We start from the raw sequence: 26,366 nt of genomic DNA on the forward strand, positions 1-26,366 counted from the left end.
CCCTCCCTCCCTCCCTTCCTTCCTTCTTTGGAAATTCCAGCACTGATCATGCTTCAGCCCCTCTCTGAGCAAGCAAGGAAAATATCTAGAGAATTTTGTGTCTATTTAGAGAGTCATTCTGATTATGTATTCAAAACTAGGGAGAAATTAGAGGATGGTACACTGAGCAGGAGGATTGAAATAGAGACAGCTTCTAGAAGTGTTTCCTCTTCTCTGGGAAGTGGAAATGCAAGATATAAGTGGCAACTTTACAATTAAATATGATTACCTTATTAAAGAGTGGGAAAGAGAGAGAAGAGATATCATGGGTTCACATAGGAACCAGATGTGTCCTTGAGGCCCTTTCCAGAGGAAGTAGAAATTCAGGATTGTTGGGGTAAACACTGGGTTTTTGGATGTCTAAGATGACAGAATCAGTGAGAACTTACCCAGAGTTTTGAAGGTGTGGTCCCTAGATCAGTAGCACCAAGAGCACCTGATCAGAAATGTAAATTCTTGGGCCCTACCTTAGACATACTGAATCAGAAACTCTGGGAGTGGGGCTCAGTGACCTTCTGGTGATTCTGATGAAGCTTAATTTTGCTTTATAACATTGGGGAAGCTTGTGGATCAAATATGATCTTAAAAACCAGGTTTTTTTTTTTACTTATTTACAGTGTCTTGCCTGAATTTCCACATTGAACCTGAAGAAGGTAGCCTTGCAGGAGGAACGTGGATCACAGTCATTTTTGATGGTAGATTTGTATCTTACCGAATTCAAGTTTCTTATTTATTGATCTAAAAAATCCTAAAGAATACGAGTCTTTGGTTTCCTTCCTTATCTAAGGAGAGCCTGAAGGGAGATGAACCAACTGACCAACTTCTGTGTTTCCAGCTGCTCACTTGCTAAAGTCACAGAAACACAGTACATCACACCATTGTATGCAGTGTCCATTTCCTTATGCTAAGCTGTGACATGGAACTCTGAGTGAGAGATAGAAGCACTTAACATAGTACTTGGCAGTGTGTCCCCTGAATCTTGGTTATCTTCCTTGTAGATAATTCAATACATAGGAACTTCTAAAACCATGGCTTAGTATGTCCATCTCTACCATGGTAAAGAATAACTTTGGGAGTTGAAATAGTCTATCCTGGATTTAAGTGGATGGACCTGAAGAGAGAAAACTTTTTTTTATAAGCTCATAAGTGACAACACTCATCTATATAGCAGTCTCCTTTGGAAGTGAGGAGTTTTAATTTAATCCTTATGCAAACTCAGTGTCTCACATTGCCCCCATGTGGCCATGTTTTTACATTCTTTCATGTGCATTACAACTCTGGTCAACCTGAGATTCCCCTTTGCCTTGTGTTTAGATTCAGAGTCAGGTCTCTTTTATCCGGCCAATGGCTTTCAGCTGGAAATACATCTGGTGAATATGACTGTTTCTGTGCTGCCGAGCATCCCCTGTGACATCTCTCCTGTCTTCTTGGATTTGCCGGTGGTGATGTGCAGGACCAGGTATACCTGTCTGGGAATGAGAAGATACGACAGGACAAGTGCTTTGCTTATCTCAGTAGTTTTTGGAGGCAAATTAGAGCAACCCTTGCTGTGGCTGCAATTACCAGCTATAGCTTTAAAAAATGTTCCATGCGAATATTTTTCTTTAAAGGTTCCTATCAAGGCTCTATGGCTTCTGGGAGAATAAGAATATGATGAAGAATTTTGAGAATTTAAAGATATTTATGTGTGTGTGGGGGGCGGGTTTCACGTAGATTGTGTTTCTAACTTTTTTTTTTTTTTGGCAAGGAGTTCAGTAGCTATTAAGATTTCAATAAATGGTGCCATTTTGCCATCTAAAGAACTGATCATTTTGAATAGGCATAGTCATAATGATTGTATATAAACCCAAAACCAGTTAGAAATTTGCTTTAGTCTTCAGTATATTTACTGACTTTGATATGATTTATATACCATTCCAGGTAACCCGTTGTTCTACTCAAGTTTTTTGTTGGCCTATGAAGTTTATAATAGTTCATCCTTTCTCTATTTGTGTCTTAAAGTGGATCATTGCTTAAGAAAAAAAAAACATTAAAATTTCTTTTCATTTTTTATTCTGTTTTTCAGGAAGGCTTACCCTCTTTCATCTCTGTCTCTTGAAATCCTAACCAATCACACTGCAAATGCCACTTCTTCCCTGAAAAACCAACTGAGTGTAATCTTTCCCTTCTTTGAAAGGGGGGCAAGTAGGGGCTGAAATCCTGACTATGCTCGCAACAGCTTTGAGAAAGAAACATCTTTTAGAAATTCATCTGTAAGGAGTGTGTGTGTGTGTGTGTGTGTGTGTGTGTGTGTGTGCAATTCATCGTTTTGAAGGGGGAACTTTTTGTAATTCACACAAAGGCATAGCATGTGTAGCCTTAATGGCCTCGTTTCCTCAGACTTATGTTTCTCATGACACTTATGTCAGTTGCCCACTCATCAGATTCATCCTTACAGAATTAAGAGCTCTGAGGACAGGGATGTGTTTAAGTCCACCCTTGAAGTTCTCATGGTGCTTAGCAGAATACCTTACAAAGTTGAAGATGCCCTTACATGTCTGTTGAACTGAACTTTATAGCACAACTGTTGGTTTTAAAACCAGGCTTTATATTTTCCTAGGTTTTATGATATATTTGGATATAGAGCTTCCGCAAGATCTTGCTGTGAAATAATCAAAGCTCTGAAGATTTACAAGTTCTATCTCCTTAGTCCCCAAATACTAATGATTTAAAAATGCACTATTGATTTCATATCTTTTTTTAGAGGAAAAGAAATACTACCCTTTTAATTATACTCATTCATTGGGAGATGAATATCAAGTTCAACTAACATTCAAATGTGAAAAAATATAAAATTTATCATCAATGAAATTTGTCATATTCATTATCATAAAAAGACATATCTGCTTTTTACCAAAACAGACATTGTAACATTTAAACCAGCACTGCCCAATTAATATATAATGTGAGGTGCAAAAGTAATTAAAAATTTTCTAGTAGCCACCTTAAAAAGTCAAAAGAAACAAGTAAAACTAATTTTAGTAATGTATTTATCCTTTCATATGTAGTCAATATATAAATTATTAATGAGATACTATATATCCTTCTTTGCATACTAAGCCTTGAAAGTTCAGTGTGTATTTTGCACTGATAGCACATCTTAGTTGGGACTAGCTACATTTCAAGTGCTCAGTAAAAACATATGGCTAGTGACTAATATATTGGACAGTGCAGGTTTAAATATTTAAGGTCATACTAAAGATTTGGTGAGGGTAGGCACTCCTCAACTCTAGCTCTTTATTCATCATATTCTCCTTCTTACAAAAATCAACATGAAGGCAGCCTCAACGAGGCAAAGAAATTACTGTGATATTCATAAAAAGAGGAGAAAAGGTCTAAGATTCTCTTGATGGATACGTGAAATGTTTATGAGGTGCTTAGATGACTATGAAATCAAAACTTTTTTTGCAACAAGTAAACTTTTATCAGAAAGAGACTTGGATTCAAGCCCCGCTTTGTCCTTACCTTGTGGTGTTCACACATATAAGTCTCTTAACTGATCTTGGACTATCATTTTTTTTCTAATGAAAACTAGGATTAGAATATCTATCAAAATCCCTTCTAATTCTAAATGTCCTGTGAACCTAATTCTGAGAAGCAAGGCAAATGTTTTTTTTTTTTTTAATTTTAGGGATTTTCAATAAAAAATTCATAACTTCTTTAGCTGAAAACTCCAATCTTTAAAGTCTAGTGGTTGAGTGGATCTAGGAGGTAAAAAATGAAATATAGGAATCTTTGGTTAGTTCTGCTTCACAGGTGCAGGGAGCTGCTGCTAGCTTTGGCAATTTACAGTTTTTGATTCTCAAGGATTTCCACTTTCTGCCCTCAGGTCTCTGCTGTCCGAAGCACATGAAGGTCTGTACTACCTGGAAGTGCATTCTGGAGGACAGGTGGTAGGCAGCCCAAATCCAGGACCACAAGACAGCTGTACTTTCAAGGTAGGTTCTAAGGATGGGGGAATGTGTGTTTGCCTGGTTTGCAGGTGTGCTTGTGCTATTGATGAGGAAGTTATAAATCATCCACAAAGTCTGCTTTGTCAGGGTTAGAGGAAAGGTAAATGATAGTTATGCGGTTTCTGAGGCTAGACTAATGAAAGATAGGTATTGAGCACTTGTATGTCAGGCTCTGTGCTTTATGTACATTAATGAGCACAATTTTATGGGGTAGCTATTTATTACCCTGTTTTCATAGATGAGCAACCTGTGGCTCAGGGAGATTAAATAATTTGCCCGTCATAAATAATTTGCCCAGGTAGTAAATGGCAGAAGTAGGATTTGAACCTGGATCTGACACTGAATCCTCACCCAAACTGAAGCCCACAGGAGAGCCACAAAGATCATCTTATTTTACAGCTGAAATTATGCTGAATTTCAGCATGGTGAAGGGACTCAGGGACTCAACTTCCATCTTCCTCTCTATATCAAGGTTGATTTCTGCTACATTTTCCACCCCCAGACTGACAGGGCATTTGCTGGTGGAATTCTCCTTTAAGCTCAGAGCTAAAAGGGTCGGGGAGAGAGGGAGAGAGAGAGAGTTCATGATTCAATGCCTGACTTATTTTAGAGGCTCAGTCTGTATACCAGGGCTTTATTTTATGTTTGGTTCAGTTTACTGTCCATTTCAGATTAGTTTTACACCAAAATGATCTCTGAAAGGGTAGATCCTAGACTTCTCATAAAAGGCAGAGGTTTGGCAATGCTCCTTTGACTTGGTTGCATTTCTCAAAGGGTGCCTCTGTTTATAAAAGTAAAATTTAGTCATTAATTAAACCTTTTTTTAGAATAAGACTTCATTCTGTAAATGCATCTTTAATATGATCCACATTTTATATATGCAATTCATTTTTCAAATTTGGAATTTGTTGTCAATTCACATTTAACAACTTTTTTTCACTCCAAGGAAATCTTCTTCTCTTGAATGCTGCTTCTGCACATAGGCACAGAAAGAAAAAAAATATCATTCTTTTTATTAAGACCCACACCATCACCTCTATACTATCTCAGTGAATACAACGGAAAAGAGATGGCCAAGCATGCTCTTTAATCACCATGCTGCTTTTGGTTTTGATGTCCTTTCACCCCAGATAGCAGTTTTCCTACTTATTAAAGATTGGAAAGGAGAGTGAGGGAAAAGAAGAGAAACACTTCTTAAATTGCACATTAAAGAAAACACATCCTCCAGTGGTTTAACTAGCTTGGAGAATTGATAAAAAACACCAGGGGATACAGTTAATGAGAGCATTCCAAGCTAAACACAACACAGTGTGTCTCTTTGTTTTGGGCTGGGACTGGGGAACCATGAGTATTAAAAATTAATTCCATCTTGTCCACTCCAAAGAGTCTGCTGCAGGCACTGACAAGTTTGAACAACTCACAGAAGGTTTATCAAGCAGCTGGTGGCTATGGCTTTATCATTCTAATCCGCGGCTTTTCTTCTCCCCCATCTTACTGCTGCTGACCTGACTTTCTCTCAAAGATCAGCAAGTGGGAAGCTGGATTTGGAAACTCATTAATTTTTCACTTTGTCGTGTCTCTAGCTTGGTGGGTGACCAAGGGCTTGTTTCTGTTAGAAACGTACCATTTTATGTTGTGTCAGCTCAGCGAGACATCACAAGTGATGCCTTTTTTGAGGTGGAACCTTGAGCCTGTCCCATCACGCTCTGAGGAATTGAGAGAGAATGATAAAGAAATTGCTCTATTCCCCCCACACTTCTGGTGGAAGGCTTACAGACTGAATGGTAATTTCATATTTCAAGTTGAAAATCAAGAGGTATGTTTTCTTATTGGTTTGGACTCAGTTATGCCATCTGCCTCAGTTTCTAACATCTGTGAGAAGGGGCAATAACTACTAGTCTACTTCATGAGGCTCCTATGGTAAAGTTCCAATGCAAGTGACAATGGTATGAAGGGGGTTCCAGTGTGAGTTGAAGGCCTGGGTGCAGTAGAAGGCTGGGAGGCTGGCATGAGAATTGTGTGTTTGGCAGGTGTGTGTGAAAGTGCATTAATCTTTATCTTTTGGTGAGAAAGGAGCCAGCTCCCAACAGGGGAGGTCACAGCATTCTTACTTTGACCTTTTGATTGTACATATTTTCTGTGAACTATTTTCTAACCCTTTCCTTTAAGAAAGAGAAGACACTAGTCTTGATGGCAGACTGCACAGCCCTGTGGATCAATAACTTAAAACTGCATTTGCCAACCTGCATCGGCTTTGTGTCTTTTGATTTTCAATGTCTGATTAGGGCTGTTGATTAACCATGAGTTATTCTTTGGTAATATTCTCCCTGGGAAGGCAGACTCCCAGGGTGCTGGAAGCAGACCAAGCAAAACAATTTGTTATCTTTGTTTTGCAGGAATGGAGGTGGTCTGGGCATCCAGAGGTGGTTGGGGTTGAGGGTGGCAGGAGAGGGGACTAGGTCTCTTTCTGGGAGAGTCATTAGCTTAGGGTCACACCTTGGCCTGGTCAGTCCATTCTTTTGCTTTTCAATTTCTTCACACTGGCCCTGACTGTGAAATGCACAAATCTTGGACTAACCCGGATGTCTATAGGCAAAATAGAATTTCTGGAATTGTCTCATCTCCTCTTTGCTTTCAGGCAGGGTATATCAGTCCTCTCAGATGAGTCCACCCCATTCATTCACACAAATCTGAATGTCTTCTTCATACCAGGCTATGTACAAGGATATAACAATGACTGAGTCGGGTTTTAGGGCTTACGATTAGCAGATAAAGTATTTTGGAAGGAGGGGCATCGCCAGGTGATTGGGAGTGCCATGACCAGGCTTTTACTCTTTGAAGAGTAATGTTGCTTCCCATTCCTTGAATCACTTGAATTGTATTCTTCTCACAGGCACCTTCCATTTTCCTAATAAACACCTCACTCGTATGCTTATTCAACTTCCAATTTTTCATAGTTTAATAATCCTTACCATTATGCTGGTTGATAATAATTTAAGTTGTAATCCTTTTAATTTAAATAAGTAAATTCTTGTCTAGAAAAATAAAAAACTTTCAAAACCCCAAGATACTAAGTTATAATAATGGAATTAAAAGGTTTGTATTTTAAAGCTTGGCCTGCCTAACTTTCCTTCTGGTAAAATGTGTTTCTGAGTCTGGCAGGTGATAAAAGCAGGCTTGCCAAGTTTTGGGCAGTATGGTACAAGAGAGAATGCTATATGACCTTGGATGAATTCCTTTACCTCATCTACGGAAGAACTATAATAATATTTGTCATCTCTGCTTCACAGAAGTATTATGAAGATGAAAAGAAATAGATATAAGGTGATTTGAGAAAGTGTAAGCATTTACTATTATAGCTAAATGCTCTGTGAGGAATGACTTGTCTTTGTGTTTGTGGTTGTGATATTTTAATGAAATGCTCACTTGTGATAACATTTTCAAAACAGTTTTCCAGGGCACAGACACCCATTGTTTACCAAGTTTATCCACCAAGTGGAGTTCCAGGTAAGAAATCTCCTATTAAAATAGGAATAATTATGAATTCCTATGTCAAGCTTATTGAAAACTCTTCTCTCCAGGTAGGTGGTCCCCATAAATAAGAACATTTAGCTTTATCTCTGATGCTGTTATAACAATGAGTCTCAACCTCTGGTTTATTTTTAAACTGATTTGGTTTCACCTCTGGACACTTTTGCTCTGTTACTTCACTGATAACAAAAGGAATCCAAACATGAAAAGAAAAAGAGGCCAGCAAAGTCAAACCAGGTGCTGCTGAAGAATGGAAGAAATAGAAATCATTATTGCTTGTAACTTTATAATCATTGACATAATAGCAAAGCTTTATTGAAACTTACTGTGAGCCAGGTTCTGTTCTAAGCTTTGGGCATGTTATGTTATTATATCTTCACCAGAACCTGATATAGGAACTATTATTATTCCCATTTTGCAAATGAGGAAATGAAATATGAAAAAGTTATGTAATTTGTCTAAAGTCATAACTTCTAATAAGTGTACAGCTGAGATTTGAACCTAGACGGCCAGAATCTAGAGTGGGCCCATATGCCCAATATTTTGTCTTGTGCTGAGCAGTGCTGGATACCACATGAAGACAATTAGCCCTTATCCTTCTCCTGGGGCCTTGTTTATGAGTTAGCACACAGATAATGCAAAGGCCAGGAGGATAGAAGAAAAGAGAAAGCTGGGGGATTTACATAAAAGAAGGGATTGCAACTAAGAGATTCAGGAACTGCTAAACCCACCTTAAACTAAGTCATAAGCATAGCTAGGATTATATACAATTTGCTCTCTGATTCTTGGTGGATTCCTACATCTATTTTGGGTTTTTCATTTGTTCAGGGTTTCCAGATGGTATAAGTAAGGGAATAGAAGTTGCTAAATTTTATATGTGGTTGAGTCTAAATACATAAACTGACCTACTTGTTTTGAATGGATTAACTATTCAAAAATGTCAAAATAAATATCTGAGTTGCTAAAAAGTGTTTGTACATGTGTGTGTATATATGTGTGCATATAGACACAGATTATGTATGTGCGCATTTAAATTATACTAAAGAATATGAATTCAGCTTTATCTAATGAGTGCAGGTTATTCACAGATCTATTTCTTTGCATTTGTCTGAATAATCAAGACGTAATAATGTTTTATTAAAAAGATGCGGTCTATGAAAAAATCATATGCAGACATTTGGGTTCCTGCTGCTCTGGTGTTAGAAAGCTCTTGTTTAGATGGCAGAAGTCTTGTTAGGGTGAGGGATGAGGAAGGAGCCAGCCCTTAGAAGTGTGAAATGGGATGTCAGCTGGCACCAGATCTGTCAAGTCCGTTTTTCCCACTGAGTCTGAGTTCTACACACAGCCTCCTGCACCTTCTGGGGGAACAATTGGTGCCTGGCCTGGTAGGAGAGTCCCTCCAGGCAGGATCCACACGGCTGCATCTTCAAAATCACTTTCCAGACGATTACTCTCATTTCATTTGGGAAGCCTGCCCAGAGTAGCAGCCAGGGAGGTGGGGGAGATGATGGGGACAGGAGAGATGACGTTTATGAATAGCTGAATTTCTATATGCGGTTAGCAGTTCTCCACTGTGATACAGAATCCTCCAGCACTGCGGTCTGGCTTAGCCATTTGTCTGCTTCTTTTGGGGCTCCTCTCTCTTTCTCTTTCTCTCCCCCAACTCCTCTCTTCCCCTCTCTCTTTTTTAGTCACAAAACAAAACCTCACAGGAATTTCTAATTTCTATAATCTGTTAATAGTTTTTAAAATAGTGCTCATCAGAGCTAGAAATCATGTCCACCGAAGTGAGGAAATTGATAAATTAACCCTACTAAAATTAAGAACTATTTTGCCCATTGTTGACAGTTGCAGAGACCTTCAGACAATAGGCTTTTGCCAATTCTGTGACCTTCCTGTAAGATATTAGGTTCCTCTCTTTCTACCCATTCACCTGTAAAGTGGCTGTAATACTTCCTAGAAGATTCCCATTGTTTTAGTGCAAGTCATCCAATGACTGCAGATGAGAGTCACTTCTTATTAATAAAACACAAGCACAGTGGGAAGGGAACAACTCTTTGTCAATGTACTTTCATGGCCTTATGTGTGTCCATGAAGGGACTCAACATTCTCTGATTTCAGTGCCTCATAAACTGCCCGATTTTTTTTTTCCATTTTTCCATTATTAACCAAGACCTCTCTCATCTCTAAGTAGTATTTGTGGTGCTAAAATATTATAGCATAAGTGATTAAATTCTGTAATTATGTTGAAGGCAATTATTTGTAATTGTATTCTGTAATTATTTGAATGTTGTGGGGTTGTGTAGTCAACTTTAACATCATCACCTTGCTGTGGTGCGTTTGCTTAAAACTTTGCCTCATGTAGTTCCACAGAACTGAGTTTAGGTGTTCTTCAGCTATGGAAGAAATCAACCTGTGTAGCATTTGGTAGGGGCCCCAAAACTCTTTCTGAGAAGGGGCTACTTTAAATTTCTTTCCCAACTCCTATAAGCAGAGGGGGTGGAGGTAGTATTGAGAATGTACCTTGTGGAAAGGAGATCGCTGATACCTATACATTCATTCTTATGATCTCAAAAGAAGGAAGCATTAAGGAAAAACTTAATACCCAGTGGAAATCCCCGCAAGTCACATAGAAGGAATCCAACAGTAGAAGTCATCCATTTATCAGTGGGCAAGGCAGACACCAACTGTTTGCGGATCCTCAATTTGCCCTATCTTTGAACATGAGCACATTTATTAAGTGAGTGAGAATACCATTGCCTATCCTTTAAGCCATAATTCTGCTGTCTCTAGCCCTTCTTTCTTAGTTCCTGTCCATTTGGGTCAACCATGATATTTATCTTTTGTACTCAGAGATATGGAAAAATTTTAGTATCCCTGAATACCCATCCAGATTGTGTGATATGAGACTCCTCATATCACCTCTGTTCATATTAGGAAGTGTCCAGAGGAGAGTCTCTTGAAGCGTGGAGTACCTCAAGGCATGTTGTTCTTTAATCCCACATTGGGTGAATGGTCTACACACATTCAAGAGAGTAGAACAGGGCCCTACGTGGAAACCAGCCCCTTCCTCTTGAAAGCTTCATGCTTAATGGACTGTGAGGAAGGCCCATTATTCCTTCCATGCTCTACACATAGATGATTAAGTCTATAATTGTGATAATTGTTTTTTTTTTTAGCCTTTCTAATCTGTAATATTGATCACTGGATCATATTTGGTAATCCTTTCCTTTTGTACATCTTATAAAAAAGTGAATATTCTGAATCATGATCAGCTTAGACATATTGAGTAAATGTACAAAAAGAAATATGGTTTATGTTATACATTTAATATAAATAAGTATATTAAATTAAAAAAATCTTCTTCACATAGGAAAACTAATACATGTATATGGCTGGATTATCACTGGAAAATTGGAAACCTTTGATTTTGATGCAGACTACATTGACAGGTATGTGTATGTTTGTTTCTGTGTACAACTACTTACAGATATGCTGTATTGCTTTCTGGGACCAGTTTCCCTGATAGCAATAAATTGTAGGCAGTTGGCGCTAAATTGCTATTTTCCTCTTTCAGTTTATGGTCCCTGGTGAGCTGGGCTTCAGCAAATTTTGTTAATGTAATTGCGACTGGACGATTAAGTTTGTCCATTTATTTACTGACAACTAGTCACTCTGGGCTCAGTGTGAATCGTACTGTAATCGCATCTGTGGATATTCTTTTCCTATTCTTCCCCTTCTCCCTTTTGTTTCTCAGGATGAAATAAATTCTTTATAAAATAATGTGTGGACCCAAAAGCCCATTAACTTCCTGGCTTGGTTGTTATTCATTTGTGCATTTAGACATTCTAGTAGTGCTATCAGAGGAAATATGGAAGAAGGACTGAAAACCAGTGAGTTTTTAATATTTTCTGTGAATGATTAGCATGTCAACATTACATTTTTCCTCAAAGATTGTTTTAATGGAAAGTAATTCTATTAAATCATCCATGTTTGAGAGAATGAAGAACAAGAAGAAAAGTATTGAAGTTGTGATGTTTGTGGGAAGGTTTAAGCAATTGTGGTTATTCAATATATGAAGCAATTACAGTGAGAATTTATAAAGTAGAGGGAACATAATCTTACTATATGCTCAGCTGAGCAGATTCTATACACTGTGACTAATTTTTCTTTCACCTCTGAACAAGGTAGAGCATCCTCCTCTGTTCTGCTTTCTCTCTTTGATTCTTCACTAGTGAGGAGAAAAGGATTTGACTTCTCTTAAGATCTACATTTCTGGCATTAAGTAATGGTCCACTTGTCTTGAAAGGAAATTATTCTTCCTGTGGAGGATAAAAGCCCCAAGCACGTCATTGGCAATATACCATATTCACTACTTGGTCCCATCTCAGCATCAGTCTGGAACACAATCTTTGAAAGGCAGGACAAAGGCACACACTCTGCTATAGTTCTGTATAGACCCAATATAGCAAATGTGGAGATAATGAAAGTTTTCAGGAAAGAGGAAATTCTCCCTTTGTAGTGTGAACGTGTGAACGTGTGAACCATGAGATGGTGTTGTGCACCCCTATGTTTAGGTTGAGAACTTGATTCAACATCTCTTCAGGGCACGGCCTTCAGCCACCGCTGTAATGCCCCATAAATCCGGAGGAGAATGTTTATCATAGTTTTTCCTCTGAGCTTTGCCAGGAATGTTTGCTGGAAGCATTGCATTATTGTCTCTTGTCTTTTGTTTCCATTTTTTTATGCAGCCCATTGATCTTGGAAACCCAAGGAGACAAATGGGTTACTCCTTGCTCTCTTGTAAACTGGCAGACAGGAAGCCGGTGAGTGTCTTTCTTGCCAACATACATGCTTTTAAGTTCTTCCACCTGGGTAGAACACACACACACATACACACACCCCTATTTTTTTAAAATATAAGTCATCCATAACTATCGACTGCTTTATTTTTAGACGTACTGGAAAAGACAGTAATTGATTCAAAATGCAAGTTGAAGTGGATTCTGAAAACTTTCTTGAAAACCTTTCTTAAATCCAGATACTTACTAATATTTACTAAGTGCTTACTGTAGGCCAAGCCCTGCTCTAATGCTTTACATTTAAGTCACTCAATAATCTCATGAGTACATACAGTTATTAGCCTCAATTTACAGATAAGAAAGCTGAGTACTTAAGTAACTTGGTCAATGTTTCACAAAGAGCAAGTGGCAGAGCTGGGATTTGAACTCTGATTGATAAACCAACTTCCAGAGCTCATGTTCTTAACCCTTATACTATAGACTAGCTAAAGAAAAACGTGACTAAAATTTATTTATTTATGACAATTTTTTTAAATGTATGTCTACATGCTTTTTGTTCAGATAACCAACATTTTGTGAGATTTTTACTTCATCCTGGATGAAGTGGATTAACCTCTTTTGAGGTCATTCAAGAATTACATTCTATGGTTTAGCTTTTTAGGAACAACATTTAGTAGAACCAAATTCTATAATGTGGTTTCTTCTTGGTGTCTTTAATTTGTTTGCTCAGGATTGTCCTTTTTTTTTTGTGTTCACACTTGCTAACACATTTTTTTCTGTATTTTTTCAAGGATTTTGCTATCCTTGTCATAAAACAGATTTTGGAAAGAAAGGACTGAAAAAGTTAAATTTTGTCTCACACTGTGTTTGACTAGTAGTAAATGTATTGATGATAACTCTACCTAATACTACGCTAAGCATTTACCCCAATGAGCTCATTATACTTTCAATATTACCAGTTTTCTCTGGCTAATTTATATTTTATTTTACACTTTCCTTGCTAAAGAGTTAGAACTTCTGAACTGATTTGTCTGGTAATTCTCACCTCAGGTTTTTGTTTTTATCCCTAGCTACCCTATTCAGGAAGACCATGGTCTTGGGACTCTGCAGTGCCGCGTGGAAGGCAACTATATTGGTATGTTTGAGAAGTCACGTAATTTAAAAGTCTTATCCATTTCTTTCTCTGTGTCTGGAAAAAACTTATTTCAAAAATTGGTTCTCAGGATGATAATAATAACTATCATTTGTTGAGAACTCCCTGGAAAGCATTATATGAAGTAGCTTAATCATAAACTAACGTAATCCTCACAATAAATCTGTGAGGTTAGTGGAATTATTTTCACTTTACAGGTGATAAAATTGAAGCTGGTAACCAGTAGAGCAGGATTTCTCATGCTTGGTCTAACTCCAAGACTGGGCTCTTACTCGCTGTGTGCTACTACATTTCTCCTTTTATTGTGAGAAGTCTACCTTGCTGATGGTGCAAGTCTGGGAGATGTTATTTTGGGCACCATTAAGGAAATTACAGGTTTGGGTGATATCTGAAGTCCTTAGGTCAATGGTGTTAGTGGCCTGGCCAAGGTGATCCATGCGGATTCCTGTATTAACATCTGTTTCTTTTTGTTACAGGCTCCCAGAATGTTAGTTTTTCAATATTTAACAAAGGAAAGTAAGTAATTGGGAATAATAACCAAATTTGTCTTCATCTTATAGTGTCATTCTCTTGTCTTGCTTACTTTTTTTAACCTTTTATAATGAAGAATTTCAAACATACATGAACAAAATAAAATAATATAACCCTGGGTGACCGGTTGATTTTTTTAAAATTGAGTGAATATGATTGTGTCCTATGTACTCATCTTGAGTCGGTGTAAATATTTTAATGTGGTGATGGTACAGAATTTTGGGAATTACATCACAAGTAATCTCATAATACTATAAATTTAAAACCGTACATAGTTCTATGACATAACATTATACCATTCCAGGAATTTCAAAATGGAAAGGGTGCAAATTTCATAGAACCAGAGAGATAAATTAGAATTTTAATTTTCTTTCTGTATGACTTACCTCGTATTCTGTCATTATGTAATAAAACTAATATCTATTGCGTATCTCCTATTGGCCAGCTCTATACCAGGCCCTTTCACATTCATCATTCTATTTAATGCTTTTGATATTCTGTGAAGTAGGTATTATTATTCTCATACATTAATTTTCTAGATCAGAATATACACTTTGCCCCATTGGTATCATTCTTTGGTCATCAAAAGGACATGGTATCTAAAATGTCTTAAATTTCACTAAGGGTTAGTCCATGATCTTCCTTTCAGGCAGCCAATTTAAATAAATGCAATTTCCGATGCTGTTTTCTTCCAAAACACGATTTTGTCCTTTTTGAAGGTCGATGGTACATAAGAATGCATGGCTGATCAGTGCTAAACAGGAACTTTTCCTGTACCAGACATACTCAGGTACTATTTCTCTTTACCCTAACTCTCGCTCGTTCCCTCACACCTCACTCAATGTTGGACCCTCCTTCCCTTTCTTCTGGCTATTTTCTCTATGACTATCAACACCAGAAGCTATCCTGCAATCATGGATGACCCTTTGGTTTTAGATGAGAATTAGTTGCTTATATGAGCATCAGCTTTTGTTGCCATATTCCAAAAAAAGCTCAATCATAGTCTTCCATACAAAGTTTCTGGATATAGACTGAATGAAAGAAAGGGGAGCCAATTTTGTTCTGTTCTGATAAATAAAAAAAGAGAGGTAGCACTGAAAAATCTAAAAGCACATCTTTTCCATACTAAACTCCATACTAAAAACCATGAAATTGTGAATGCAATTCAGTAGAGGAAAACTGACTACTAAAGAAGAGTACTTAGATTCTAGGCTTGAATACAATCACAAAGCCACCGAAGAAATGTCTGTGAGGTAGGTGCAGATTCCAGAGGCAGCAGAATCTACTTTTGCCAAAAGTACAAGAAATTTCATAAGTCATGGGGCAAATGCCAGTTATTCCATAGATAGCCTAATTCTGCAAAAGCTGAATTTTCACTCTTGTCTTTATTTTCTTTAAATAGTGTAATTGGTCTCTTTTGTAGTAAACTTGAAGAAGCACCTGAGATGATGGTGATAGTGGCAGCAGCAGCAAGAAGAATGGCAGGACCTCGTTGAGTGTTTTACATACGATCTCAATATTTATTTCATTTAACTGAGATTGGTAAAGCTGGCCTAAGTTTACAGATGAAAAAACAGTCAGAGTCAAAGTAGTATGTCCAAAAGTTCTAGTGTGAGAAAGTGCAGCTCTAATTCCAAGTCTCAGGCACGTTACCAATATACTATGGGAAGTAAACTCTCCTTACCACCTACTCTAAGGTCCTTTGCGAGTCTGCCCATCAGTATTAAACCCTGAATACCAGATTGGCTGGCAGACATCTCTGATCACATAGCTATCTCATATTTCCAGCACCAGTGTCTTCTTGGGATGTAAACTCTCAGGCCGGAACTTTTTCATAGCAGAAGAGGCTATGAAGAGAGGGGATGTGAACCTGCTAAGTGCCTTGTGTTGAGCTCCTTGAGGGCTGGCATTCAATTACTGGTTGAGTTTGGTTAACTCAGTTAGCCTTTCTGAGCCCCAATTAAACATTTATAAAGTGGACAAAATGCTGTTTGTCCTTCTAACTACAAAAGTTGTTAGTAGAAGTAGATGAGCAAGAATCTTGGGATTCTCTCCCCTCATCTCCACATCGATTTTATCCCCAGTTTCCATGAATTCTATCTATCATATGTTTCTTAAATATAATGTATCTACTCTGTCTCTATGACCATTAATTCAGGATTCCATAATCTCTTGCCTGGCATGCTGCAGTGGTTTCTAAGGGGCCCCCAACCTGCCATTTGTCCCTACTGATCCTTGCGCTTCCTAACCGTCACCATTCTCTTCATCAAGCACGCATCTGATGCCTCTCCCCTGCTTCCCATCCTCTAATGGCTTCTCATGTCCTACAGGGAATGGTACAAGCTTCTGATCCTCTCCTTGTCTGCTTCTGCAGCTCCATCTCTCTCTTTTATATTCGAGCAACACTTAAATGCACTGTGCAATCCCTTCTCTCCACACTCGGGCTATCATTTCCTTTAAATGCCCTTTCCCTTCTTTTTCTCCTTTATTCATCCAGTTCTAATCCATCCTTTAACATTCACCTCAAGTGTCACTTCTAGAATTGTTTTTCAATTTCACCATACTCCCACCTTATGATTAAACTTCTTCTCTGCACTTTCATGTTCACTCTCTAATTTTGCTAGCCCAAGATATGATAATTATCCGTTTGTGTATCTGCCCTTCCTTACTGTTCTGACCTCTTTGATGACAGGAACTATTTCGTATTCATCTGTGTATTCCTTGTGCCACATAGTATGTGCTTTGCAAACATTGAAAAAAAATTATAAAATAGTAGATGAAAAGAAGGGGGTTATTATTATTAGAGTTGAATTTTGATATTTGAGTGTGGAGGATCAATCTTTGCACTCAAAAGCTCCTCTGCTTTGTCTCATGGGCAGAAATTGCCCTGATAGAATACCTATTTGGAATTGGTAACCATTCATGATTAACTTCATTGTACCCTCAGTTTATCATAGGATACAACTCTTCTTCCCCTTGAGGGAATAAAACTTAGAACCGTCAAAGTTTGATCATAAGAGTGGAAGGAATTAGAAAAGTTAAATTCTCAGGGATATGTGACATATTACTAAAAGGTCGAAAGCCATCAGAAGGTAGCATGAAAAAACTGGGGATGACATGTGAGTGCATACAGAGTGAAAGAGTATGCAGGATGGGAAGGAGTGCTAGGGAACCGAAGACAGCGTAATTCATTCTTTTGCTAGAGCAAATCGCCGACTCGTGAATAAATTGAGACCTTGCCTGGTACATCCAAAGTTGATTCCTCCATAAAACATAATCTACTGTTCTGTGACTTGTAAATAGATCCTTGAGGTCAAGACACAGATTTCCTAAGAATGCATTGTGGTATGTTGGGATTTTTGCTGATAGCCTGAGTGATGGCACTTTTCTTTCCTTTCAAATACTGATCCTGTATAATGTGTGTTATTATACATATTGGTATATGTGAGTTCTTTTCTTATTATGTGCATTTTTAAATGACTATTACTGCCAAAAATTCCAACTGTTGCTAGTCTTGGGAAGTTAAGGGAAGAAATAAATTATTGATAGTTTCTATTATTATATTATTATCTGGGTCACATCCTGGTCTATATTTGGATGCCTGCTTTTTGTCTCTTGCAGAAATACTATCTGTGTTTCCAGAAACTGGGAGCCTTGGGGGAAGAACAGACATCACAATTACAGGAGACTTCTTTGACATTCCTGCCCAGGTTACCATTTCAGGTAAATAAGTTGAAATGACTAAAAATAGTTCACAGTTTTAAATGGTGTAGGAGATTATGTATCTCTTATGGCATGGAGAGAGTTGGGGGAAAAAGTCTGTCTTTTCCAACTCATTGTGCTACATTGCTCTAAGGTATTTTACCTGTGTTTGGTTGAGACCAAGTGGGATTGCAGTCTTGCAGCTCTGCAAACATGTAACAGGAATGGGATGTCCTGCAGACACACTCACAATTCATAGACAACTCCCTCAAGTGTCCCCATCTTGGGAGTGAAGAGAAGGGAAAAGTATAGCTGCCTTTTCACAAAGGTCTACTCCTACTAAAAGACAACTCCCCCCCAAACCCCGTCCCCTCTTCCCTCTTAGCCTCCTCTATAAAGACAGGCAAGAATGAGCAGGCAATTGCTATGCAGATTCTTCTGGAATGCCTTCATGGCAAATCCTTTTGTGGAATCTGTCTTGAAACTTTTGTTCTGCCAGCTGGAATACTCCTCTAGGTGGTGACATCGAGGACCAGGAAAATGTCCTAGCACTCTCATATCACAACTCACCCCCCACCCCCCCCCACCCCTAAGCTCAGCTGAGTGGTTTAGGACATCTTCAGTGATGGCACTGAATTGCATTGCTTTCTTTCTGATTTTAAGTTGTCCTATGCTCTACTGCTCTGCAATCTCTCTTTCCTGGCCTGCTTCAGTCGGGGTGACAACTTTTGCTATACTATTCACATCCAGCCCTTTGCCTTAATTAAGAGCCTGTCTACTTCAGTGTGGTCCTGTGGTCTTGTCATCAAATCTACATACCTATATCTATACCTATCTAATTTAAAAAATTCTCCTCAGGCATTCCATGTGATGTGAGACACGTGTCTCCCAGGAAGATTGAGTGTACTACTAGGGCTCCAGGAGAAGGTGCAAGGCTCACTGCGCCTCAAGCAGGTAAGGAAGTCACCAGGGCTGTTCGATGACCTCTGGTTACATTTTAACCCCCAGGGAATGGGAAGTAGAAATGAGACTGTTTTGCATTCTGTCTCAGCTTTTGACTGGTTAGCTTAGTGAGCTCTGAGTCTGTGATACCACTGTCAAGGCTCTCATTTCAGAGTGTCTCTTAGTTTTGTTCAGATGCTCATTGACACTCACCACTCCTAGCCCCAGCCAGACAAATGGCCAGTGGGTTCAGTGGAGACCATGATCCAGGAAGCATAACTGCAATTAAGACATTGTTATAGATACTGGTGGGAACCCCTAAGCTGCTTCCCTCCACACTAGAGGCAAATTGAATGCCCATCGTTTAAGAAGATGGGAGCATTAGAGTGCGCTCTTCTGTGCTCATAACGGCAGCATTAGGCAAGGCCGGAGAGTGAGGCACAATGGGGTGCATTTAAATGTTGTTTCTTCTTCCCTGCGGCACCTGTCTGATACTTGGAAAAGCAGGGATGTATCGTGACATCGCCACCAGTTTATGGCTTAGTGGGCAGAATGGAGAAGGCAAGGTAGCAGGTTCCACCTGTGTTTCTCTGTTTAAAGCTTTCACCTCATGGCTGCAAATTTAAAGTAGACCCCTGGAGCACTTTTCTGGTAAGCATTAGAACTGGTGGCTTGAGTGTAGTTAGGGATTAAGGGCAGTTGGTGTGTTACACAACCCAGATTCATAGACTGCGTGTCTGTGTTCCTTACCTGCCCCATGAGGGCTGGTTCATGGTTAAACTACAGCCCGTGAGCTCAACACCAGAAGCTCAGTGCTTACAAGGAAAGTAACCCAGCGGGGTGGTGGAGAAATCTTCCTAAAGAAAGACCACTCAGGTGTGAAAATGCATGCAAAGCTTTGGCTTGAGCATTCTCCAGGTCCCAGATCTGCAGTTTTTACTCAGTTTTTACTTCCATCCAAGAAAACAAAACTACTGATGCAAGTGATGGATTGAATGCATTTCCTGTGTTAGGAAATAGAGAGCTGTCTCCTCTTTCAGAAGTTCCTGCTTTAGCTACTTGGGTAGAGGTAGGATAATTTCCCTGAGTGCAGCTGTTTTGAGAGGTAACAATATATTCATGAAGACTTTTTGAAGTTTCTCTCAGGGAAGTAGGGCAAATTATTAAGCAAAGCAGCAGTTCTCAGTGGTCCCCAGGGGACATCTGGCAATGTTTGGTTATTACAACTGGGTTGGCAGCGGTGCTGCTGCTGGCCTCTAGTGGCTAGAGTCCAGAGGGGCCACTAAACATCTTTTAATGCACAGGACAGCCTTCAGGACAGTTACCCAGCCCAAAATGTCCAAGTACCGAGGCTGGGAAACCTCAAGCAATATATTAAAATAAGCTCTTATTTTTCTGCTTATTCTGTATCTATTTCCCTTTTTAAGGATTAATGAGAAATGATAGTAGTAGTTTAAAGTAATAATAATTATCCTAGCTATCCTTTACTGATTAGATACTGTACTTCGGGCTCTTTATATACATATTTCAAGCTCCCTTAGTCTTTTTTTTCGGCCAGAATTGTCAAATTGACTTAATTTTCCTTCCAGCTTTATTGATATATAATTGACATGTAACTCAAACTCCCTTAGTCTTTAATGTGTTATCTCTATCCCGTGCATGAGAAAATAAAGACATTAAGCAATTTGCTCAAAGCTACACATGTAGTAAGTGGCAGAGCTGGAATATAAACCGACAAATATATGATTCCAGAGTTTTTACCCCCAATTCAAATTTATATCCTATATTGATTACACATATGCCTTTGGTCTCAGAGTTTGCTTATTATAAAACACAAATTAATAAGTACAACATCATTGAAAATGTCGTGTAATAGTTGCATGTCACATAATTTGTTCTATGTGCAGGTTCACAAATTGAGGCCATGACTTGTTAAAATGTAAGGATTGCTAATTTTCTGGGGGAGAAAAAAAAAGAGTTAGTAAATAGAACTCCCAGGCTGAACTGGACCTTAAGATGCTGAAGTCCACTCCTGAACAAGACAAGTCACAAGTACACAATCATATTATTCCCTTTACTCAGCCAGAGCATCTGTTTGCTCTTTCACACTTTCTCCAGGACTTGGTTCTTTTCTCCAGACACTCCCATTAAAAAGGGCTCCCTACTCTTCTCTAGTCCTCTGAAAATATTTCCCCTTACTGTCCTTTATCAAGCCTCTCTTCCCAAGTGACTAAATCCTACAGCAAGCAGTATTTTCTGCATTCCAGAACATTTGTATTATCTATAGAACCTCTCATATGACTTCTCCATCTGGATCTCAGTTAACTCATCATCTTTACTCTATTATCTGAAGTAAAATAATTCCCTATTTGGGGGAGGAATGCCTTCTGATGTTTATGAGGTATTCATGTCTTACAGGCAATCGAGGGCTTCTTTTTGAAGTTGGTTATGCTGCTGAGGGCTTGGACCTGACTGAAGCTACCCCCGGGTACATGAGGCAGATTGTTCCAAATGCCAGTTCTCCATTTGGATTTTGGTCAAAGGAAGGGCAACCTTTCAGGTATGTTGTAGGAAAAGTAGCAGTCCATATCAAAAGCATCTTTACTAGCCTAGGTGAGACTAGAAGACAGAGAAGGAAAGAATTAGACTTCCACAGGAAAATTTACAACATCCACCAATACAACAATAGTTAGATTACTGTTCTCCACCGATGTCGGTTATGCTAGGATGCTAGAGGCCTTTTATAGGCGCATACTAAATTTTGATCAATAGGTAATATCTATATTTTCTACAACTTAGTTTACAACTTAGGGACATTCAGCTGAGTTGGTCAGGAGAGTTAGGAGAAAACTTGCTGCAGATACATAGTCAAGAGGTGAAACTAATATCTGGTTGATGCTGGAGAAAGATGTGAGAATCTGCCTATTGGTCACATGAGAGAGCAAAGGCTGGGCGGCAAACGGTTCTGTTGCAACTACCTGGTGTCAAAGGTGAACCGAATGGCAGATTTATAGCAGGGGAAGTTATTATGGGCTCTGTGAGACATTGTTTTTTGTATTAGTGACTGCACTGTGATTATGTTGTTTTGAGTCTTTTTAATTCCTTCAAGGATGTTGTCAAAATTTCTAGTTCTCTAAAGTGGGCTTAAAAGTATAAAAAATGTGAGAATTGCTTAGACACACAGTTTCCTTAGTGTACTCTACATAGAGAGGAATAGTTCCTTTACTGTGTGATCCTTTATTCTTCTCAGAGAGGTTGGTCATGACCCCTGAGTGTGAATTCCAGCCATCTTGTGACCTCCAAGGATTTGACCATTTTAAATATGAATTTAGTTGTGGAATGAAAGGCTTTGCTCTCTATTCAGGGAATTTGAGACATCGAAGAAGCCAACGGAGGAAGGAAACCTGTGAACAGAATAGAGTCTCTGTTGTCCTGGAAGCCTTACTGACTATGTATTTAACCACCAATATATGGTTTCAAAGTGGCAACAATTTGTGGTCCCATGTGACACCTAAAAATGTATCTTTATCATAGTTTGAGAACCATCAATAATGTTCAAAAGAAAACCTTTTGGCTGTATTCAGTCTGTGGAGATTGTTAGGAGAGAGTCAGATCACGTCAAAAGACAAAATAGCATTTTGACTGTATGGTCTGACCTGTAAGGTGTGTCTCTTTAACTGCCATTTTGAGGAGCCATAAACCAGATAATAAATCTTTCTATTCTCTGTCATTCATTTTTTTTAAATTCAAAAATTTTTAATTAAAATTGATATATTTATTGGTTAATTGATAAATTAATTACTATATTGATAAGCCTTTAAAATAGTTATTTTTAAAACTATTTCAGAAACTGTTCTTGATATTTATTGAGATAGTTTAATCATAGCCATATCTGTCTCCAGTAATAGGTCACTAGAATTAATATTAAATATTTAAAAAAGATGGTCTTATTTTTAAAATATTTCATAAAATTACCTGCAATCTTCTTCAAAGTTGGAGGTTATATATTTTAATTTGAAATTGTTGACATGTTCAGTTGACTTTTCTCTGTGGACCATAATATTTTTAATTAGAAAAAATACTCTCTGCAGGTATTGAGGTATCTGGTGAGCTCTGAGAAAATTTTTTTGTGTGCATGTGTGAAATATCATTTAGTTAGTAAACCCCAAGTAATTAAAAACTATTTACTGACCACCTACATTAAATACAACACTGTGTTCAGTATTGTGAGGGTTAGGAGGTCTAGAATAAGGCCATTAACCTTGGGGAGTGACCAGCCTTATCATGCACATGTCTGTACTGAAATTCCTGTGTTTCCAACTGTGTCTCCTGATCTTCTTATTCAGTTTAACTGATATATATAAACTCATTACTATGTTCCAGGCCTTCTGAGATACATTATTTCATGAGGTACAACAACTGAGGAAATATTTATAGAGCTAGTTTGTAGATGAGGAACTGTAATTTCTGATAGGTATAGTGGTTTTTTTTTTTTTTTTAATATTATACCATTATCAAGTAGCAGAACCAAGCTCTGAATTGTTCTGATTTCAAGTCTTGTGATTTCTCCCGAAGTCCACCTATGTCACATTATGGCACACATCTTTCTTTACCCACAGGAATATGGTATTTTAAAAAGGACACACCAGTATTCCGAAACCTCACATAAACAAACTCTGTTTCTATGAAATTAATATCTGTCATGAGGGAGAGGAAATAGAAGCCTCTCTTAATATCATTTGGAGCCATTTTAGGTCTATTACTTTATTCCCTTCATAAAGAACTGCACAATGTTGTCTAGGAGCCAAGTAAGATTATTTGGCAGGAAACGTTTGCTAATTTATGGTGATCTTACAGCTACACACATGCTAAATATAAAGTAGCTAACATCTGACATTAGCTAGAGGGGTGATCTAATATACCTCATGATGGATGAATGTGTTGGGAAAGGAGACAAGGGATGAGGGTTCTAGATTAAGTCAGAGCAAATTGCGATTGGTGATCTTTTTATTTCTAATTAAAAAATAATTTCTACTATCGATTGAGTTCATACCATGGGCCAGGCCCTGCACAGGCTGTGTTAGGTAGGTGTTGTCAGCTAAGCCTCTGGACAGCCCTGTGTTGTGGCTACAAGTTTCCTGAAGTTGATGTTACTACAGGGGGAGTTGTGGCTGGTGTGAAGACAGGAGCTGAGATATTGAGACTAGGCAGGTGCCACAGGAATAGCTGTTTCCAGAGTACTGTAGCCAATCACATGGCACAAGAGTCAAGTGTTTCTTCCTCATTACCATAAAGAAAAACAAAGTACAAGGGCAACCATTTGCTGGGTCAGTCGTTCAGGCCTTGGTTCCTCTGGCTTTACTCTGTGTTATTTTGCTTTACAGAGCACGGCTCAGTGGATTCTTTGTGGCCCCAGAGACGAATAATTACACTTTTTGGATCCAGGCAGACAGCCAAGCTTCCCTGTATTTCAGTAGATCAGAGGATCCAAGATCCAAGGTATTCAGTTTCTTCTCATTGTCCTTTTCTTTGTCCTCAGTTCTTCACTCCTGGAAAAAAAATCAAAACTAAAGCTCTCATGTTGTACTAATAGTTGTAACACACCATTAGGCAATCAGGAATTTTAATATATATTTTTTGATGAGATAAGGAGTTTTTTTAAATTTAAAAGTTTCTCAAATTAAGATGTAATTGACATGCTTTTAATTGTTGAAAAGAATTTTGCTGAATGTTTTGGCACCTACTGTTTATTGAGCACTTACTGTAAGACGTGCATTATGCTACATCTTTTATATATCTTGTCTCTAATCTTTACTGCATCTCTTTGAGTTATATGTATTTATCTCCATTTTCCAGATAAGGAAATTGAGGTTAAGAAGGATCATATGGCTTATCCAGGGACATTTGGATAATAAGAGATATTTACAATTCAAACTCAGATTTGTCTGACTCCAAAACTTGTGCTTTTTCCCTTAATTTTGAGTAGAGATGTAGTCAGTCTTACATAGGAATTTCTTGATCAGTTTTGAAGGATAAGAGGAGGCGATTTTACCAAACAGCCAAAATTCACTAGTGCTGTTGACAAAGAACCACAATATTATTTTTCTCAAATTATTTATATGCTTCTATGAAATTGTTTTGCTTATTGGCTAGAGAAACATAATAGATTTTGATGTGGTCAAGTCATTATAGATTTCTTGAAGGGCTTAATATTATTTTATCCACAGCATCATGTGAATCTAGGGTTTCAGATTGGCTGTACCTGCTCCAAATGTGGCCCATTCAGCCTTACATGGATACTATTCAATTGAGAAAAAGAGTAAGAGAGAACAAGGAGTCAGAAGCATAAATAACCATAGGCCCTAGAGTGAGTTGGCAAATGTGTTGAAAAAGACAGACCGATTCCCAAATCCTTTGTTAATAACTGTTCAGGCATTTGCTGCATGAGAAAGAGATGCCCAGAAGCTTCCTAATGTTGATCATGATATGTTTATTGGGATATAGGTGAAGGTGGCCTCTATTAGGATGGGTACTGCTGACTGGTTTGACTCCTGGGAGCAGAGTGGGGATGAAGGGCCCTGGCAACAGAAGACCACCAAGTTAGAGCTGTTTGGTGGAGCCAGGTACTACCTGGAGGCAGAACATCATGGAAGAGCACCCAGTAGGGGAATGAAAATTGGTGTCCAGATCCACAACACCTGGCTGAATCCTGACGTGGTCAGCACTTACCTCCGGGAGAAACATCAGATCCGAATCCGTGCTCAGAGACTTCCAGAAATTCAGGTCTGCATCTCTTCCTAGTCCTATGGATTAGGTTCAGAGGCTTAATTCTGGAATGAATATAGTCTTCCCTAGTGGAAAGATCACTGACTGGAAACCAGAAGGTTTGAGTTGTAATTATAACTCTGCTGCCATAGAAATGGGATAGTTATCCAAAAGTGTTGCAAGGATGTTTAAAAAAATGCAAAGTCTTATTATTGAGATGATCTTACTCACTCACTTAGTTTTAGGAATTTAAGTTAAATATTCTTTTGGAAATTTACTCCCCAGAGAAGAGATAAAGTCTTCTGAACACTCACACCTATGGGCGCAGACTGTAGCATGTACACACGCTAAATTCCATAGCTTTTTGAGCAATTCAGATCCTATTTCCATATGTGCTGTATTTTCTAAGTCTGCTTTGTAAAAGTCAGGGCCTTTGGGTCTCTCAGTTGTGCTCCATATTTTTGTTGAACAATTTTACCATACTTTTTGGTGTACACAGATGAGTCAATATGGACTCTGCATTTCAAAGCTTACAGTCCAATAGAAAAACAAGTACACAAATAACCATAGAATAAAGTAGACAATAACAAGTGATATAAGAAATTAAAAATAACAGATAGATAAAGGAAAATGGGGTCAAATATGTGGCGACAGAAGGAGATTTGACATAGGATAGTGAACGCACAATGCAATATACAGATGATGTATTATTAAATTGTACACTTGAAATCTATATAATTTTATTAACTAATGTCACCCCAATAAATTAAAAAATAGTAATAAGCGATATAATAGGTCTTATTCTATAACAAAAGTATAATGTGCGTGGCAGGGAAGGTATCAAAAGCAAAGCAGAGATTGAATCAGCCTCTGAGAGAGTGTGGCCTGCCATGTGGCTGCTTCTACCTA

The 26,366-nt window shown here is 38.3% G+C and overlaps 1 protein-coding gene across 1 annotated transcript in view; it reads left to right on the forward strand.

Moving 5' to 3' along the window:
* Nucleotides 1–26,366, forward strand: part of PKHD1 (PKHD1, fibrocystin/polyductin) — a 413,647-nt gene that overhangs the window by 6,423 nt on the left and 380,858 nt on the right. Inside the window, exons 3-16 of the mRNA XM_006926447.3 lie at nt 657–734; nt 1,354–1,498; nt 3,908–4,016; nt 7,481–7,538; nt 10,936–11,014; nt 12,314–12,388; nt 13,435–13,499; nt 13,994–14,033; nt 14,768–14,838; nt 17,670–17,771; nt 18,609–18,704; nt 21,111–21,252; nt 24,077–24,191; nt 25,197–25,475. Coding sequence (XP_006926509.2) covers nt 657–734; nt 1,354–1,498; nt 3,908–4,016; nt 7,481–7,538; nt 10,936–11,014; nt 12,314–12,388; nt 13,435–13,499; nt 13,994–14,033; nt 14,768–14,838; nt 17,670–17,771; nt 18,609–18,704; nt 21,111–21,252; nt 24,077–24,191; nt 25,197–25,475 — 1,454 coding nt within the window. The remainder of the gene's footprint in view (nt 1–656; nt 735–1,353; nt 1,499–3,907; nt 4,017–7,480; nt 7,539–10,935; nt 11,015–12,313; nt 12,389–13,434; nt 13,500–13,993; nt 14,034–14,767; nt 14,839–17,669; nt 17,772–18,608; nt 18,705–21,110; nt 21,253–24,076; nt 24,192–25,196; nt 25,476–26,366) is intronic.

Source organism: Pteropus alecto, unplaced genomic scaffold (genome assembly GCF_000325575.1).
Source record: "Pteropus alecto unplaced genomic scaffold, ASM32557v1 scaffold7, whole genome shotgun sequence".
NCBI classification, from domain to species: Eukaryota; Metazoa; Chordata; class Mammalia; order Chiroptera; family Pteropodidae; genus Pteropus; species Pteropus alecto.